Source organism: Periophthalmus magnuspinnatus, chromosome 1 (genome assembly GCF_009829125.3).
Source record: "Periophthalmus magnuspinnatus isolate fPerMag1 chromosome 1, fPerMag1.2.pri, whole genome shotgun sequence".
Taxonomy (NCBI): Eukaryota; Metazoa; Chordata; class Actinopteri; order Gobiiformes; family Gobiidae; genus Periophthalmus; species Periophthalmus magnuspinnatus.
This window is the reverse complement of record NC_047126.1, coordinates 17,767,093-17,786,870: the sequence shown is the minus strand read 5'-3', so window position 1 is coordinate 17,786,870 and position 19,778 is coordinate 17,767,093. Positions and strand designations below refer to the sequence as shown.

General features: G+C 37.9%; 1 protein-coding gene across 2 annotated transcripts in view; it reads left to right on the top strand.

Annotated features, from left to right (window-relative positions):
• LOC117394140 (VPS10 domain-containing receptor SorCS1) overlaps positions 1 to 19,778 on the top strand; it is a 241,090-nt gene that overhangs the window by 111,414 nt on the left and 109,898 nt on the right. For both annotated transcript variants that reach the window (XR_008648783.1, XM_055223835.1), the window contains exon 3: positions 15,594 to 15,693. Coding sequence is in view for 1 of the 2 variants with exons in the window: in XM_055223835.1 (XP_055079810.1) it covers positions 15,594 to 15,693 (100 nt within the window). In the remaining variant the exon portion in view is untranslated. The remainder of the gene's footprint in view (positions 1 to 15,593; positions 15,694 to 19,778) is intronic.

Below are 19,778 nucleotides of genomic sequence, written 5' to 3'. Positions count from 1 at the left end.
AAATACAGCGTTTCCAACAGTCCAAATATTAAAAATCATTCCGTGCAAGTTTTTACAGTGAATACAATATAGAAGAAATTATGATACTCTTGCCAACACACTTCTAAAATGTGCTTTTTCAAATTTCTAGTACAATTATTAAGCTCCACAGACAATTCCCGACTGTTTGGAAGCTGATTCTACTCTCTGATGGTTTGAAACGAAAAGGCCGCCTGAGCAAAAGCCAACGATCTTTTTGGCCAATTTGTCAAAAGTCCAAGATTGAGACAAGGCTTAACAAAATTGTGAGCTATTACACACTGAAGACTATTCTGAAATGCTATCCCACTTGTGTCCATTTATCCAATATCCCCTTAAAATTGTAATTGCAGATAAGAGCTTGAAAAGTGAAACTTGGTCAAATATACCAAAGATTAGGGCAGGAATGGGTAATAAAATAGCCTGGGATGATTCGTGCTGATGTAACACAGCAACTTTGCCCCGTCATTTTGGTTTGGATGTTTCGCTCGATATTAGGCTTCCTCTTGGCTCGTAGGGCTCATGTAATGTAGTCAGTGTTGAAACTCGTATCAATATTTCAGGTCGGTTTATAATGAATCTCCTCCATGCTTTTTGCCCAGGTCTGACCCTCACTCCAGACAGTTGATAGATATGAGGAGAGGGAGGCTGCACCTGGATGCATTTGTCAAAAATGAAGGACACAAAGGGCATAGGCGGTAAAGAGACTCAGACTATGAACAGTGGCTATGTTTCCATCACAGACTGTATATATAAATGGACATAGCTAACCTGCTAGCCCCCCCTCTCTCTGTAACTGCTCCTGCACGCTTGTCAGTTTGGTTTTAAAATGTTAGTCCACCCGCTCTACATGATCCTGGTGTTTTTATTTCCCTATTGTGGCCTTATCTCAAGATACGAACATTAATAACAGACAAATCAGGTGCCTTCTTTCCCCGAGATCGCTCCCACTAGCGTTAGCATCAGGTTTAATTGACAGCAGTGCTAAACGTCTGCTCCCTACTACATCAGTGGTGCAGGTAGAAAGGGGTGTTACCTTCAACAGTCTTGCTCTGGATTGGTTCTTTGGTTGCTATGATACTTGACGCTATGGGTGACAGGTATGGTTTCCACACACACCAAAAATCTGATTGTTGGCATGCCCAAATTGTGGCCCGGGGGCAAAATTCGGCCCTCAGACCATTTTTTCTTGGCCCTCAAGCTTCCACATGAATTTGCCCATATTACCTTAAACAGTACTTTTTACTGTACATTTCTGAAAATCCATTTTAACAAGCCCATATCAAATATTTAATGTGTCCCATTGAGGATGTAAGCGTGAATAAAGGTCTAGTGGTTCAGTCTAACTTGTAATAATAACACAGATTTGAAGTATTCACTGTATTGGTGACCAGTCTATGGCCCAATCAGCCCTCAGCTTTGTCTGTGTTTTTATATGTGGCCCTTAATTAGAAAAGTTTGGGCACCCCTGATTTAGATCAACATTATTCTAGTTTGTGAATGGGAAACTGTGCATGGAAATCAAACGTTCTTTAAAGTGAATGTGACAATGCCAGACAAAAAGCACTTTGACTTTTGTGAGGTTAATTTTAAAATGTAGTCCTTGTCCATGTTTAGACGTGGTTTGGATGTAATTTAGACCTGTTTAGTCCAGCTGGGTTAGTCTCAGTATAGTTCTGTTTTGTAACTTCACTTGATTGAGATTTAGTTTAGTTTATTTAAATGATTTTCTGCTTAAGAGGTTGTTTTTTTTATGCCAATATTGATATGGACATGATAAACATTTCTGGTGACATCTAAAAAGATAAGAAACTGCACTTTTTAACACATTCTCAGAAATGAAGACTCACCATAGTCCCCGGTGTACTCCTTCAATCAGTATAGTGGTGAGAAGAGGCTGTGCTTTGTAACAGCTGATACCATTTCAGATGAATACATGAACGTACGATCATGCATTCACCTACTTCCTTTTAGATTCTGTGACATCTGGCAGTGGCAGATTTCAATTCCATCCCAATGTCGCATACAGACCTAGTGTTGCCAATGAACAAACCTCACGGGAGCAGGGAATTATTTCATTTTCAAATTGATTTATATGCCCCCCCAAAAATGTGTTTTCAAATATAACCTTGTAAACAAACCAGACCACCACAGGCCGAGGCTACAGTGAAATCCAAATGTATTCTTGGTGCGTACGACCGATTTGCTTCCTCTATAGACAGACCAGGGCAGTGAGAGCTATATCTTTGTGGGCTAAAGTCTGCCTCGGGCTACTCCAAGTTTAAGCCGCTATACTGTATCTTCAAAAGCCAGTCCACTCAATTTAACCCCAATGGAAGATGGATCCTCCAACCTAGCATTTAGCATCACATAGCATGACTTTACCATGGCAGTGAATGATCGAAAAGGCCTTTTGGGGCAATGCAGTCTATAAAGTGGATCTTTTAAGGTGTGACTGTGGGGATATATTTATCAAAATGAAAGTTTTAGAAAAGTGTATGCCCCTTATATGAAACTGAAAGTGTTTTGTGAAAAAAAGTGGAGTTTCCATAGGGGCTGGCCCGAGGTTGTGGCTCTGGCCCCTCTGCAGTAAACGGTGTGGGTTTGACTTCGCTCAGTGTTATCAGCGAAAGAGATTATTCTCTATCTGCTGAGAGCATTAGTGTAAAATACACATCCAAGTGTCCAAAATTAAACTGAAATAACAGCTTAAAGGCTAAAAGACTTACATCATATAAGAACAATAGAGATTCTAATAATGGATAGATCGTTAGGTTCTGACACTCTTCTGACATGATAATACATGGGTTAAAACATACACAATATAAATCACACCAACCTGACCAAGTGTAGTTCCAGATCTGGAGATGGGCCCTGTGCTGCTGGACTTTGGCACTCACTGCCCCTGACAGGTTGCCGCAGTAGCATTGAAGGATGGGCCAAATGCAGAGGACATTTTTCCCCCTAGGGCATGAATAAAACATATTTTTTACCATAGGCATTCGATACAAACAATAACATGATTTGTCCATCTCAGAAACACATTTTGTTGACTGTTAAGCCAAATTTAGCTTGTTTCTAAAGAATGTTTTCATCAAAAACAACTATTGTGGAATTGTGTTCTGTGTGTGAGGATTTGTATTTCCTTATTTTTAGAATTCATACAACGGCTCTGGCCTGATTCTGATCACTACTTAAATGCTCTTTGGAAATTGCTTTTTTAAAGTTTTTTGTACACCAGATGATACTGACCAGAGTTTTTCAAGGCAAAATATTCCACTGCTCTAAAACAATTCCTTCCAATGTAATGTAGAGATCGACTGATGTGGGTTTTTTCATGCCTGATGCCGATTGTTTAGAATAAAGAGCAACCGATGGCCAATATGCCCTACCGATATTTATGGACCGATATGTAGGGCCAATTTTGATTATTATTTTATTAGGGTTATAATTTAAATTTACTAGAAATTCACTCACAGCCCACTGCACTAAAGTGTTCAAATAAAGCGTTATGCATATTCTTTAGGCAGCTGATTAGCCAAAACAAAATATTGGCCCGTTCTGTAGATTAAAGGAAAGAACTAGACCTAGACTTTTCACTGAATAAGATGGATGCTATGGTGGACAAGACAAAACCAAAAACTCTGTCTTGTCCCCCTCCTGATGGTTGCGATATAAAATAATGTTATGCCTGTGCGGTTTTGAGAGAAAAAAATTTAACATGAGTGTGCCAAATCTTACCACACATATCAGCATTTCCCACTAAAGCTGTAGATAAAGGTGTTTCACGTAGATTCTTGGCCTAACCTCGCTCCTCAGGGGACAATCAGAGACCAGACGTATCAGCTCATCCTGTCCCTGAAACACATCAGCATGAGGTAACCGCCTGAAACTTCAAAAATCCATATGCCTTCAAATTATGTCAACAAGCACAACTGTGACGAGTGGATGGCCGCGAGTTTAGCACAAAACAGATGGGAAAATGCTGTTTTAGTCAGGCATAACAAGGCACTTTGTATTCATGGGTTTCAACTTTCTGTTTATTGGTGACATTTGAGGACTTTTGCCCATTGAAAAGATGTAATAATTTATTTTCAACTGTTTGTTAACACTTTATAACTACACCTGATTAGCCTTAATAGAGCATGAAGAAAGATTTAATTCATAATGAACACATAGTTAATTGAGAATGGTACAGACTTAGTATCTACTAATTAAAATCCTAACCCTTAACCCTTAATTAAGTAGTTATAATAAGTCTTAATCATTCTTATTTGTTCTTTTTTTTTATAAGACTGGAAAAAACATCCATCCTTACTGTGAGCTTGCATCTTCATACACAAAATGTCACATACTGTACCTGTAAATGTAGTTAAGATAAAGTGTCACTAAAATGTTAATTGCTATGACACCGGAGCTAGATCATTGTGAAACCCAGTTATTCACAGGGGCGATTTATGAATCTGAAATGTAACTCGCTACTACAGACCCAGTAATCGCTGCTCTGTAAAACAACATCATGTATTTAATCCAGTCCATGATGTTAGATGATTACACGGATTGCCATCATTTGAGCAGGTTTTTAAAAGCATCATGAACATTACAGTTTGAATACAAGTGTTTGTTTCAATCTGACCAGTGTGTACCAATGGACAAACAGCAAAGCATTGTCCTCTTTCAACACGTTAAGCCATGTGATTATTCAGTTCTTTACACTTTAAATGCATTGTAATGTGCTCTGTGGGTTTTATCATGGCTGTCACTAAGAGTCTGCTGCCAGAGCACATAACTGGAGCTGGAACAGACACAACTGTACCGCCTCGGGCTCATGGACTCCACACCTCAGAATGTCTTATTTCTCAATGTATGCTTTGATATTGCTGAATTATTTGAATGTTTGTGTATAACTGAATAGTAGCTCAGTATATTTTAAAGACAAAGCCCCAGTTGACTTTCAGAAACAGGGCTGCGCCGATGGCCTCTCTGACCACCACTAATCACTGACCACATCCACACGGGCAAGGTGGGAGGAACATGTTGCCCAAGGACTCAACAACGATAGACACTGAATTAAACCATCAGCTTTACAATAACAAGACACCAAGTATAGTACAATTCAACCGTTTCACTCAAGGACACAGCAGCAGAATGCATTGCAGGGGTTTCAGGTAATCATTATTTAACTATTACATAAATAGATTAACATTTATAAATTTTGTTCATTATAAACTGCAGTATGGCTCTACTGAATATAAATATTTCAATCTGCAACTAAGTACAGGGATGTAGGGGGTTAGGGGGTAGGTGAAAACAGGAAACAGGAAAATACTCAAACATGCATACGTGAGTCAGTCTAAATACTGTGGTGGAAGTACTTCATTACTTAAGTAAAAGTACAGAAACCGGAGCAAAAAAATACTCGAGTAAAAGTATCACATGTAAAAAATATTCAAGTACTGTCAGATTATAGATGTTATCTCCCTTATTCCTAGCTAAAGAAAACTGTAGCATCCGAGGGGTATAAAAAACAAAATAAACTTTTGTGAGCTCTTCACCTTTTTATAGACCACACTATTGCAGATGTGAAAGGCAGCACCTCCTCAGGACAGACAACAGGCAACAACCACAGTGCAACAAAAAAAATATTATTTAGTATGGGCTAAACCACTAAGGCCAGACACAGGTAAGTTTAGCTGAAGGAAAACTACAGAATTTACTATTTAAAATGATCTACATTCAGTTTTATTGCACAGTGTTATTTTAGTATTAGCAGTTCTTTTTAATATAATTTCATGTATTTAACTACATTTTCAACTAATTCAGTAAAAAACCTCCCCTCCTCAAGCAGCAACTCAGGGCGATGATGTGCACCTGGCCTGGACTGATAAGGGCACGCCTCCAGGTCAGTGCCTCTCAAAATTACAGTAAAAAGTGAAAGTATTTAGTGCAGATTTTGAGATCTAATCATGTTACAATGTAGTGATTTTGATAAAGATTTGTGCTGAATTTTCTTCAGCAGAAACAATTGAATCAATAGTTTTTTTTCTGATCTTATTTGTATATTCTTGTTTGCTCAAAATACAAATGTGTGAAAAAATAAACCTTTTCAGCAAGTGTCAGACATTAATAAAAAACAAATACGTTAACTTCAGTCCTGTTCAAAATGTAGTGGAGTAGAAAGTACAGATACCTGCTCTCAAACGTAGGGAGTAAAACGTATCCACTTTAAAATGTACTTAAATAAAGCACAGACACCTAAAATGTATGCTTAAGTACAGTACTTTACTACTTTTCCTTTTTAACGTTCCACTACTGTCTAAATACAACTTTAAGTGCGCTAACAAAAGGCAAACAAAAGCTCATGCAAGACGATTTTGCATACTACGTCCCTTTTAACAGAACACAGTTAAAGCCAAGATTTACCATTGCAAACTCCACAAATAGCCTCTTAGATCACTAATCAAACTTGCCCCATTTGCCCAATCTGGGACGCTCCCCTGTCACACTCTCCCCTCTACGAACTCACGCTGCGCCCATTTAGCTAACAAATAGGCCAATGCTAAAGTACAAGAAGAGGAGGTGGGCTATGGAAGCATCCCACTTAACCCAGACCACCCTTTTTGATTTGAGAAGTAAAGTTCATCAATTATATCTCACTAATTCCTCCAATTGGTATACTCCAATATTTCATTTGAGAGCTTCGTCAGAATCGTAATGGGGCAACACATTGTACACATTGTCGTATTGTACATTGGTCATTCTTATAATCAGACGTGTGGTAATTTGAATCCTGATCACTAGATGGTAGATCATTAGGCACATGGCGGTAGAAAGAGAACTTGCTTGAAATGGTTACTTGCTATGTTGGTTATCATTAAAAAAAAAAAAAAAGCAGTTGTAGATGTAGACATAAACATCTTTCAAAACGGTGAGTCCGATTTAAGTCACAGCCGTCAACAGACTTCTTCAAAGACTCCGGGCTGCATTAGTCAAATAGTCGTTTTTGAACATGTGTTTTCTCAGATCTAAACTCAAAAACAAAGCATTCGCTCAAAACTGCTTTTTCTTGCTTGAAATTGCACAATTTGAAGGCTGAGATGGTCCAGTGAAAAGAACACAATGTTTACTCAGAATTCAAATAACTCTTTTAGAACTTTATGAAGACTGCACCGAAAAATTACCCAAAGGCCCAAAGTGTTCCATGACCCCGTGTCTCCCTTGTTCTTTCTCTGGTCTGTAATTATTTTAAAATGATGATAATAGATTTATATCAAAAACCTTCTTCTGGCTATGGCCATGTTACTCATAAGTAGCATCTCAGTAAAGTGATGTTTTTTTTCTTTTCTTTTCACATAACTGGCTTAAGGGTTTGGTATGTGCAGTGAGGTCGAAATGAACCCAAGGCAGGTATAGAGATGTTTTGTTTTCCACTCTCTCAAAATACAATCTCAGTTTTTTTTATTACACAGTTAGAAATAAGGCAAAACAAGAAAAAAAGACAGAAAATAATCCACTTGCATCAATAACGGCAAAGTTGCGGGTTCAAACATCACCCAATTGTTGTGTCCACAGGAAAAACACCAACAATTTCCATCCTAAACTCCACCTTTCATTGCATTATATATTACATTCTCAGATTGTGTTGTCACAATTGATCAAGCCTGTTGGATGAGAGGCCAAATAGCTAAGACTGAAACCTCTTTACTCTGTAACACTCTTGGAGGAATGAAGGACTCTACTGACAATGCCTTCTATTGTAATGTCATGTAAACCCTTACACCAAGAGGGCCGTCCGCAATGAAACGCCAACAAATGTAACTGAATTATATAATCAATAACTGAAAATGTAACTGAATGTAAGTGAATTAAATTTTAAAAAATCTAAATAAAAAATCAAAATAAATCAATAATTATAGATGTAACTTTTTGGAGGAGGCTTGCTGCCTGCATAATTCTATGGACATATAAATTTAAACCCATTCTTTGGAACATTCTCTGTTTTCATTTCATAATGTGTAAAATTATAGCGACAGGAATATTTCCATAGAAACAAGCAGGAGGAAGCCCCAAGTAAGACTCAGGTCTGTGCAAATGCAAGCCCACAAAGTTTTGTTTTGTTTCTTTCTTTTTTTCAGTACAATAAACCAAAATGAGTCTTAATCTCATGTTTAGTCCAAATGACAGTTTTAATGCTGCTTTAAATACAATTATAAAACATTAACACAGTGCCTTCTATGTAGTAAATTTAAACTTCTCTTTGCCGTGACTCCACTATTGACCTCATGTTAACTCCACTCAAACGCAGCCCCCAGCGTCTGTATCATTACTCCCTGCCCCAGAGTGAATATAAAACCAGCTTATATACAGTCTACTCCCTATCACTGCTCAGTCCTCTCCAGAAATTATAATTGAAACACTATCTAATAATGCCTTTAATAACTCACTCAAGACATCAGTGCAAACTGGTTCAGAGAATACAGAGCTCAACTAAATGAGCTTTTAGGCATTTTGTGTGGAAATAAGAGATTGGTAGACAGAATTTCAAGACCAAAGAACAGCTAAATTATGTGACTCTTTTACTCTAAGGCGTTGTCATTTAATAGACATTATTCACACTAGAGCGCATTAGAATACTTGTCTTATTACCAGCACCATCCCTGAGTTAACATTCTCTGCACCAGAAAAGCTTCCCTTTCTCCTGTGCATGAGTAAAAAGTATAGTTAATCAAAAAAGACACTTTTTAATGAATTTTTTATTATTTTTATGCTTGATATAAAGTACAAAAAATAAAACATCATTTTAATTTGTGGTAATCTGTTTTAAAGAGGCCCAAGATGCACATAACCTTAGCAGTTCTTCAGTAACTGCATTTCCATCTATATGAAATGTGTATATCCAAAATTCACATTAGAATTGTGCTGTGTCCAAAACTTAGCATATTGTTTAAAGTGTAATAATGCTATAGACATGTTTTACTCCAAAGTTAAAGGCTACTGAAAAAGAAAAAGAACGACCTCTGAAGTCCCGCTCTTTGTCCACAGTGTTTGACAACGATAAACTTTCCCTGAATTACCCACTAATCAAGATTAGACAGTGTGCGTATGTCTCTGGGCATGTTATTAATTGGCCATCATCTTTTGTTTTTAGCTTGAACCTCACAAATTACGCTAGTGCAGCAATGTTTGTTCAGCTGTAATTCTCTGGAGGATTTAGGGCAAACAACCACCAGCTTGACGGGATTATTCTGGGTTTGTCCATCACCTGCATCCACTCCAGTCCAGTGCAGGTGTGTGGTCCGACAGTCCGACGGTCACGTGGGTTTTATATTCATTATGTGCATTAATGTGACTGAATCACTTCAGCTGTTGTGCACTTTAACTGTTATGATCTTAAATTGAATAAGCAAATAAACTTTTATACAAATGAAGGATTGTAATTGTGATATTTGTGCATTTCCAAATCCTGTTACTTATTTGAATCTTCAAATTGTGCAAAATGCAAACAACTAATCGATTAATCAAAAGATTGGTTTGTAAAGTAATTGAACACTGAAATCATTGTGAATGTGTTTGGCAGGGCAGGACTTTACCAATAAAACTCACCTAAAACTTTTCAAATGGAATATTTCATGGTCAAACCACCTTCACAAAGTTACAGAGTTTTGCTTCAAGTATAGAAAAAAACAGCAGAAATATCAAAATGTTAAAACAATCAATATTCTTTTTCTTGTGTACTTGAGGTGCCATTAGGTCATTGTACTCGATTGAGGACAGCTCGATAACCCTTTATATGTTCTTGTTCCTCCTTGTGTGTTTAATCCAACTTGAGCCTGCTCCACACTTATTCACCTCACATTCCCCTCTCACACATAGGACACTGTCGATAGCCTCCTCAGCACACCTCTATGTCCCCATCTGTCCTTGCACAACTATTATTCTCACATAAGTGCATCTCTCTTCTCTTACATCTCTGGTGGGATTTTTTTAGTTGTTTGAATAAATAAATAAATGAAAGATACACACATAAATTATATTTTGTTTTTAAAAAGTCTGTGTACATGGGTTTATTTTTTTAGGGCTGTTGACTTTTTAATGGTGATTAATCACATGATTGTTCTGATTTAACTCACAATGAATTGATTTAAATTTGACTATGTTTAATGTACATTTGAATAACACATTTAGCTTTTTAATAATATATTTTGCATTTTTCTCTTTTTCTTATTACTTCCCTTACTAATGGCTTTATTTTTATTTATGTGTTTTGGAAATAATATCTTATATCTTATACAGGCCTAATTATAATACTGCGAAGCTGTGACATTAGGATATTATTATTATTATCAGCATTTAAACTCTGCTGTGGCTCTACTGTCAAGTGCTCCACAGTAATGAGCCCTGTGCATAGACTGTATAAAGAAGTGGTCCAAGTGAGCGTGACGTCACCCGTAGCGTTCGGCTCCAGTCAAATGAAGCTCATCGAGGCTAGAGCAGTTACAGGGGAGAATTAGGAGTCAAGTTCCATATTTGGAATTCAAACCACAAGTATCATAGCAACCAAAGAGCCAATCCGGAGCGAGGCTGTTGAGGGTAACGCCCCTTCCTGCCTACATCATTTGTTTAGCAGGGGGCGGGTGCTTAGCAATGCTGAGGGTCAAACCGGTTGCTAATGCTAACAGGAACGACATCAGGGAAAGAATACACCTGATTTGTTATTAATGTCCAGATCTTCATTTACGAACCCTAGTATTTTTCAATAATTTTAAAGATTTTTCACTTCACTTTTTAGTTTGCTTAAAAAAAACATAAATAAAATATAATAATAATAATAATAATAATAATAATAATAATAATACATTTTTTTAAAGTAATGCACACTTAAAACTTACATAAAAAAGAAACAAACAAAAAAAAAAAAACGTTAAAACAATCAATTTTCATTTTTCTTGTTTCCTGGGAGCCATTAGGTCACTGTATGTGGTCATAGTTAGTCGCCTTTCTCCCTCGATCTCTGTCCTTGGAAAACCATCATTCTCACTTTAGTGCCTCTCTCATCTCTCAGGCCTCGGGTGGGCTTTTTATTGGACTGTGTTGAAAGTTGCAGTGACACTAAAAATAAGTCATAGGCCCCTAAATCATGCGTTAGTGCGCCCCCTGTGTGCGGGTCGATGCGGTGATGTCAGCGTCCAGCGATGGGAGGTGGTCAGACGGCAAAGTGGAAGGTCTGATGTTTGATGAAAAGCATAAGAAGTTATAGTCACGATGTATTGATCTCAAAAGGGTAGTAACCGAGGAAGAATTGTTGTGATTATTGTTGTGGAAAAAAGTGCGGTGACAAAAATCAGTCCCCTACATGCAGTGTCTGGAAAACTCACCAACAGTGTTAAAGACAACGCACATTTGCAATACATTTCTCTACAACGCCGTAAATATGTAACTTAGTACAAATGTAAGAAGACCTATTTTGCTTGTGTCTGCTATATAGTTTTAATCTATGACATTCGTGGATCATTATCATTATGTTAAGTCGCAGTCTTCATTTAAAACAAACCACTGATTTTCTCATTAAAAAAAAACGGTGCCCAAGTGGAGCTGACATTGCCGTAAACGTCACCACAACAAAGAGCCGTGTAACTGTAACTTATGGATAGCTGCAGATCACATTAGCAAGTTGGATTTTTTTAAACATTTGTACCAAAATGACTACGCAATGCTGCTGGGTCCTACACGAATCACCGGTTAAGAAAATAAAATTGAAGAACAAAAGTAAGTAAAGAGCAGTGGGCGTATGACAGTAGCGGTGAAAACGGAGATTGATCGGCAATGTGAAAAGCAACTTCGAGGGGCAAATGAGAAAGAGAAACAACTATAACATAGTTAAAAGCTCTGAAAGTCACATTTGCAGAATACGTCTGCTTTAAAATCGGAATGTATGAGATATTCAGTATGTATTTAAGTCCTCCTTATGGTGGGATAGGATTTCTGACCCAAAGGAGAACCTATTGTACATGTTTTTTTTAGTGATCAGGGACAGCCAGACACAGGGAGGACATGCAAACTCAAAAACACTAAAAGGCCCCTGGAATTGAACCCAGGACCTTCTTGCTGTGAGGTGCAAGCACTAACCACTGCTCCCCCCATGCCACTAAGATGTTATGTCAAACTGAACTAGACATGGATGAATGGTAAAGTACTGCTCGACAGGTCTACATAAATTATAATTTGTAAAAATTGCTATGAAATTTTGAACCTAAAACCAACAAACTGAAAACAAAAACAAAAGTGCAGACCACAAACATGTTTGGATGTGGTGCTTGTCTCATTTGAAGTCATGAGGGGTTTACTCATGCTATCTCTCTGTTTTTATTTGGCTTTCCAAGAGTTAGCTCTATTTTCCTGTGAAATGAGTCCTTAGTGGAGCCTTTCAAAATAAATCAGACCTGACAACTGAAATAAGTCATTTGAAGTTTTGCAGATGCTTCAGAATTGAACAGATTTGGGATTATCTTGTGACTAACAGAGCACATTTAACTAAAGATTGCACCACTATAATAGTTTTGATCTAAGATTTATATTCTTTCATTCATTTCATTGTGATCATTAGGCCCAGTTACTGTATATCACAAAACCTTAATATCTGAGCTTCTGGCGAGGGATGTCCTCATCTAATACTGGTATCACTATCGGCCGCCGATCTAGACATCAGATTTAGTGAATAGTTCAGGATGATACACCACATAGTATCTCGAAGCCTCACGAGAGAAAACAAAACTTTGGACAAATCTGGCAAAGGAGCAGATTCAAATGTGCTAGCTTGTTTACATATGTGGAGTTGTCATGTTCTTCGGGCTTCTCCTATTTTTACATGCCCCACAGATAAGTAATATGGTAAATCATCATGTTATGTGTCTGTTGCCCTGAAGCTGCTGTGGAGATTAAACTACTATTTTACAATATTACAAATTATTGAAATGATTAGGCTGTTTTTAAGTAGGCCTTTGTTATATATAATGATATAATGTCAATATAATAATAATTAAACTGGTGCTAAATTCACCACTTAATTTATAAAGACACAGCCTAAATTGTGTAAATCCCTACTCCTAGCTAACCATACAGTTTATTGTAATTAAGTTTTAGTGTTAAGTTTCACCTAGTCCCAATCTTGATTATCTTAATTAGACCAGTATACCAATTTGGCAAAATCAACCGCAAATGATTTAGCCAAATTTCAAACTAAATATATTTTGGTTTTGGTTTGTTTTGTTTTACTAAAATGTATTGCACATTATAGCTGAATAGCCTCTATTGTGTCCCATCCATTGAACCTTTTACCAGTAGATGACAGATGGCTGTTGTTCAGACCAGAGAGCACAGACCAGAGGCTGTGCTCTCTGGTCTTCTTCTGTCAGGTCAAATCTAGCAGTTTAATCACAGATGATAGTTTTGAAGTTGGGGCTTTATAAAATGAAACAGCACTTCCACAAAGCTCCTCCGCTGTGTGATGTCTGCTGTTTGCATCTAATAATTAAGTATTTTATCGATCGCAAACCCATAAGTAAGAGCTGGATGCTTAGAGCGGATTGTCTGATCTATCTATATCGGGTTATCTAATTATTCTATATATAATTTCAATTGTTCAAGTGTGCGCTCTGAAGTTGATCTGTTTTGCTACCTGGGTGTGCACTTTGAGTTTTTGGAGGAGGATGAGTGTGACTTGGCTGTGAACTTGTCTCTAAAAGGTGCTGTGAGGTGGAGGTCAGGACACATCTGAACAGAGCTCTGTGAGGACACGGCCAAAACATCTGCACCCCTGTGGCAAAGGCAAAACACAAACACTAACTTTACCACTACAACGTGAAAAGTTTGAAGCAACAGCAACAATAAATAACTTGGGTCCATATATAATGTTGTGATGTAAGTTTCTATTCTAAAGCCTTTATTCACATGTTCTAAGCATTTAAAAGTATTTTGAGAATAGATCAAGTGGAGATTCATTATTTTTTTTACTGTAAACATTTTTTTTAAATAATCACATTAATCATACATCTTTTAGTTATTGTGTTTGGCGGGCTTTAGGAGCTCATTTATCCCGGTTTTACAGCGCTCAGTACTGATGCATGTGATGATGTGTGGGTTTATTCCTTTGTTTAGTCCATTGCAGTTCGTATGTATCTTTTGACAGAGATCCAAGTTTCTCTGTGTGGATGTCGATTAAAAAAGAAGTCTTTATCTATCTCTTTTTAATAAGATTTTAATATTTACTGACACTGGAATCATGCACATGCTCATTTTTAACCAGGAACCAGTGCTGGAAGTATTCAATTTTGTTATTTAATTAAAAGGACAGATAGTAGAGCAAAAAAAAAAAAAAAACACTTAAAAGTATCACATGAAAAAATCTACTGCAGGTTTCAAAATGACCTTGAAGAGTAAAAAGTAATATTCCATGCATATTTTGAGGTGTTATGAGGCTCCAAATGTAGAGATTAAAGATTTGTGCTGAATTTTGGTGAATAGAAACAAATTAATCGATTGTTTCCCCCCTGTTTTTATTTGTATATTTTTGTTTGCTCAAATAATGAAGGTGTTAAAAATAAACCCTCAGCTTTTTCAGCAGGTCTCAGACAATATATATATATATATATATATTTAATTTTCAGTCCAGCTAAAAAATATAGAGGAGTCAAAAATACAGATGTCTCCTCTCAAATGTAGTGAAGTAAAGGTAAACAGTATCCATTTAAGTAAAGTACATATACATTTCACTTAAGTACCGTATTTCACTACTTTTACTTCATTACATTCCACCACTGTCAAGAACTACATTATTTCTTCCAGCCGAGTCTTTCCATTTCAAGTCAATTACTCAGTAATTACAATCTGTCAAAATGTGAGCAAGTGATGCTAAATAATCATTAAACAGAAGAATCCAATTCCATATTTCACATTCAAGCTATTTATTTCTGAAAAGTACATCTTATGATCCTCGCCCTGCGGCTTCTGCACCGAAACAAAAACAACTGCTGTTTGTTATATTCTAAACATACATGCAATCAAACGTAATGGAACCCTCATTTTATAAAACATTTGTGATTTTATCCCTGCAATTTAAACATAAATCTTACATTGTGTCTTCATTAATTCTTTATTGGTCTAATGAAGAAGCTGCATCTTAATGAGCACAGTTTTAATTAACATTCATTGGAGTTGTTTGTGGCTGATAAACCCGGCAGCTGAAGGCAGTGAACAGTGACCGCAGTGCCATGGCCCAAGAGTCATGCCCAGCCTTCCCCTGTCTCCCCCTCCTCTTCCCCCTTCCTCCTCTTTGTCTCTCCCCTTCTCCCTTTTCTCCCTCTTTCTGTGTGTCCCTCTCTCCCTCTCCTCTCCTCTCTCCCTCTCTCTGCTTCCCCTGTCTCTCCCATCTCCTCGCTCTGCTCTCTCTCTATCCCACATTGCCCTCCAAACTCTTGCGTCATCGGCCTTTACCCCTCCTTGGTCTGTATCATCGCTGGAAAGTTTTAATTATCAGAGCTGATTCATGGAGCTTGCCTCTCTGTCTGTGGTCGTTTCAGGTCCACGGACTATGGAGCCACATACCAGAAGCTCAATGACAAAGTAGGAGCCAAGACCATCCTCAGCTATCTCTATGTGAGCCCCAACAACAAGAGGAAGGTAAGGCACTGGTTGGCATAGTGGAAATGTAAATTGATGTTTTATATAGCCTGTTATATAAGCTCCTCCTGCTTTCTTTTTGAGATCTGGAGGGTGTAGGGCCCAAGTCAACTCAACTATACCTGCGTCATTAAGAGAAAACTTGACAATCATACCTTTAACAAATGATCCATGTGTTCTTAAAGGGACTGTACCCATTTTTTACCATGTATTTGAGCAAAATTTGCCTTGCCCCATACATCTTCTGAGGTCAAAATAAGTCTGCTGTGTAGTGTCTGCATTAGAAATCAATCAGTATCACTTTATTTGTTTTTATTTGGCAATTTAAGCACATTGAACTGTAAAATATCATAATAACAAAGCTCAAACAAAAGTCTCAGTACTGCTCAAACGCTAGGGTCCTCAGTTCCAATGTCAGGGCAGTTCGAGGGGAGTAACAGCCCTCAGGACAAAAGTTTACATCCTCGCTGTCCTGAAGCTCTGGCATCACAGCAGCCTCCAGGGGGAGCCACGTGAAATCTGGAGACACAAATCTCTTCTAAGCCTCTCACTCCGCTCTTGTGCTTTGATCGGTGATGAGATGGGTCTCCCGTCAAAGTGTGAAACATCTGCCATATTTTGTGTAGAAAGCCTGTTGCATTGTTGTAACTGGTCCATGCAGGGTTGCCATGGACACACAAAAAAACAAACTGCTCAAATCACACAGTCCAGTAGTCCTTAATGTCCACTCTTTGAACTGCGCCTGCTGCACTTCTTAATTGGTCAAAATCCTACAATCTAAAAGAAAAAAAACAAACAGTTAAAAGTTTAAAAACTGCTCAGTGTGCGAGTCAGTTAGCCACAAGAGGCAATGGCAATAACCATGGCAACCACAAATTACTTTACTGTTCAATAATCAGGAAGTGCACATTACCATGCTAGTTGTTGTTAGCTTTACTGTCATGACATAACTCTGCTCTGTTCTCTGAGGGTTGTGAAAAGAATGCATAAACTCATTGCGGATAATAATCAGGATGCCCGTTCAAAATTAACCAGTTCTGTTTTTCACATTTTCATAAATAAGTGCTGTGGCTCAGTTGGTAGAGTGTTGGCCCACTGCCTATACACTTAACCTATAACTGCTTGTATGTCTTTAGTGTCTTGTCCTATAGCTTTGGCCCTGTGACCTCGCACCATCTGTCACAATTCACTGAGGATTGCCACCTATCTCTTTACAAGACTCTAATAATCCAGGGCCAAGTTCTCATGACCAATTACGTTTAAAATAATGAAGATAAGAAGTCAGTGGCGTTTAATTAAAGAACTCTGACCGCCCACATGATCCGAACGGCCCCCTATGATTGGCTAACCCCGGAGGTTACTCGAGGTGACGGGCTTCAAATTAAATGTGATGTACAGTTGGGAACAAAGCGTCTGGAGTAGTTATTGAGGGAGGATTGAGGTGAGGAACCCCACAGGTATTCCTTATGAAGACTGCAGATCACTTTGAGAGAAATGACATCGGGCACAACACTACAAAAAAGACAAGGTTGGAGGGACGTCGCCATGGAGACTGCAGATAAACACTGAGATGTATTTATGTTGCAGTTGTAGCTGATGGTATTGTTCCTATAACAATGGTGCATATAGCGATACATTTTAGGTTTTATTTCTTTGCCTGTAAAGTTCAGAAATATAGCAATAAACATATCTATTAAACATATTCTTTTGCTTAACAATACCTTCAGAAAGATATTTTTACAGTGAGCAGACTCGCCTGTCCACAGATTTTACTTGTAACTTTGCCTGATAGCATCAACTGTGTGTTTCAATGGACATAGATCACTTTAATGCCATACTTCGTAACGTTCTAGGCAAAGAAATCATGGCATCTCATAAGACAAGCTGGTAGTGGAGTCTCTACTTGAAAGGTTATATATTGCACCTTTAATGCCGATACTTGAACTCATATTAATAGAAGCACAGACGGTATAGTGTCTTGCCCAAGGACGTAACGGCAGCGTGCAATTCTGGCATCAAAGGTCGATTCTCCAACCTAACTCAAAGGCTCAGCTACGGAAAAAGTTCCCATGGATTGAGCTAAATGTTAGTCAGTGATCAGTAGTTCAATCAAGGCAGAATTTAAACTTAAAATATGACCAAAAACTCTCCATAAAGTAACTTGAAATACTTGATAGCCTGTGCTGCCAGTGCTTTGTGAAATTCAGGTTGTGACTAATTGCAATTGATTTTAAGAAAGTGACTCATTAGACCATGGGAGATAGGCCTGTCCTTGCTCTTTTTGCCAAACTTAGACGATCTATCTTCAGCTACTAGATTAGGTTTGGCACCGTGATAAGCTTTGGGGATGAATGTGTTTTGGAGAAGGGTCAACAGGAAATCACAAAAAGCTGTCCAAAAGTCTCTGGCAGCGGAGAGACAGATGTTTAAGAACAGAAGAGGAGAGCAGACGAGGACCTGTGAGCAACGTAGAGCTTGTTAAAGATGTTTTCTCACACAAAAACACAAACTAATGAGCGTTTTCCCCCCTCTGTGAGTGCAATGTCAGGCCTGGATGCAGGTTTAAGTCGTGTATATTTGGCTTATTTAAAATCGTTGAACATAACTCATGATGTTTTTGCTGCTATACCTTGATTCAGATTGCAGATTTAAAGGTACAGTTTGTAGCTTTTCTGGAGGAGGGTCAGCCACCTACCTGCCTGTATTGGTGGAGGTGTTATAGCTTTAACTGGAATGTTCCACAGTCACAGTATGGCATTAAACTTGCCTATATCTGCAGAGACACGCAGGTGACGCAACCAGGCCAAGAAGTTACCAGTCAGATCTGTGGAAAGGCTAGCGACTTACAGTAAGAATGCATGCTTTTTGAGGTTTTTAAATGAATGCAAGATAGGTTTAATGCCATACTATTGAACTTTCTGGGCAAGACTTGTGCTAGTAGTGCCGTCAATACTAAGGAATAGACTCGATACTCCAATTCAAATACTATGACAATAAAAAAAAAAATTAAAAACACTATCTGTAGACACAACCCATCATCACCAGAAACGATAGAATGTGATTTTCAACATTAAATAATAGCATTTAACATAAGTATACCAACAATTTATCTTCCACAGACTTTTTCAGGCCCGTCCTGTCATTCTCTACCCCCCACAATTTGAATAATTCACCAGGTTTATTAACTACTCTAATAATCCCCGCGTATTTATTCTTGTCTTGAAGCTGTCTGAAAATATTGTTTTCCAAATAGGGTGATTTTCTGGCCATTGCACACCAAATGACAGTCTCAATTTCACCTTGTCTCTGTGTTTGACAAACTTTCATCACCTGCTGCACCATAACTCAAAAGTGAAGCAATAACATCAGCTCCTGTCTGTAATGTGACAATGGAGAGGGATAATGCATTTGAACAGTCTAGAACATTTACTTCTACTACAGTTCCATGGAGACTTAGACTGCTGCATGGGGCATTGTCTGCTTCACCAAAGTGGCTCTGTGTTCACAATATCACACTGGGACTAAACTTATGAACTCTGTTGTGTAGTGCTGATTTAAAGGTGCTATGTCACTTTTCTGGTAGAGGGTCAGCCACCTGCTTAGATAATATTGCTTTGCCTATGTTCCATACACATTAAAGTTATCTATCGCCATTAAGACAAGTCCAAGGTACAGGTCAGATCTATAACCCACACATAGTAAAAGCCAAAGATAAATCTGTCAACTGGACACAAAGTTGTAGGAGTGAAGATGTTTCGCTGTTCATACAAGTAGCTTCTTCAGTTCTGGTCAGATTACTGGTGGACACTGCCTTATATCTATCTACAACAATAAAAATGTGGGTTATGTGGCTGCCTTGGCTCAGCTTTGGCAAGGCAAGGCAAAGCAAGTTTATTTGTATAGCATAATTCATACACAAAGTAATTCAAAGTGCTTTACAGAAGAAGAAAGACATTAAAGTCACAATATAACAAATCAAAACATAAATAATCATAAAAATAACATTAAAACAGAAGTGTGCTGAATAAAAAAACCTTTCAGTCATATGCACAGCTAAACAGAACCGTTTTGTTCCTGGATTTAAA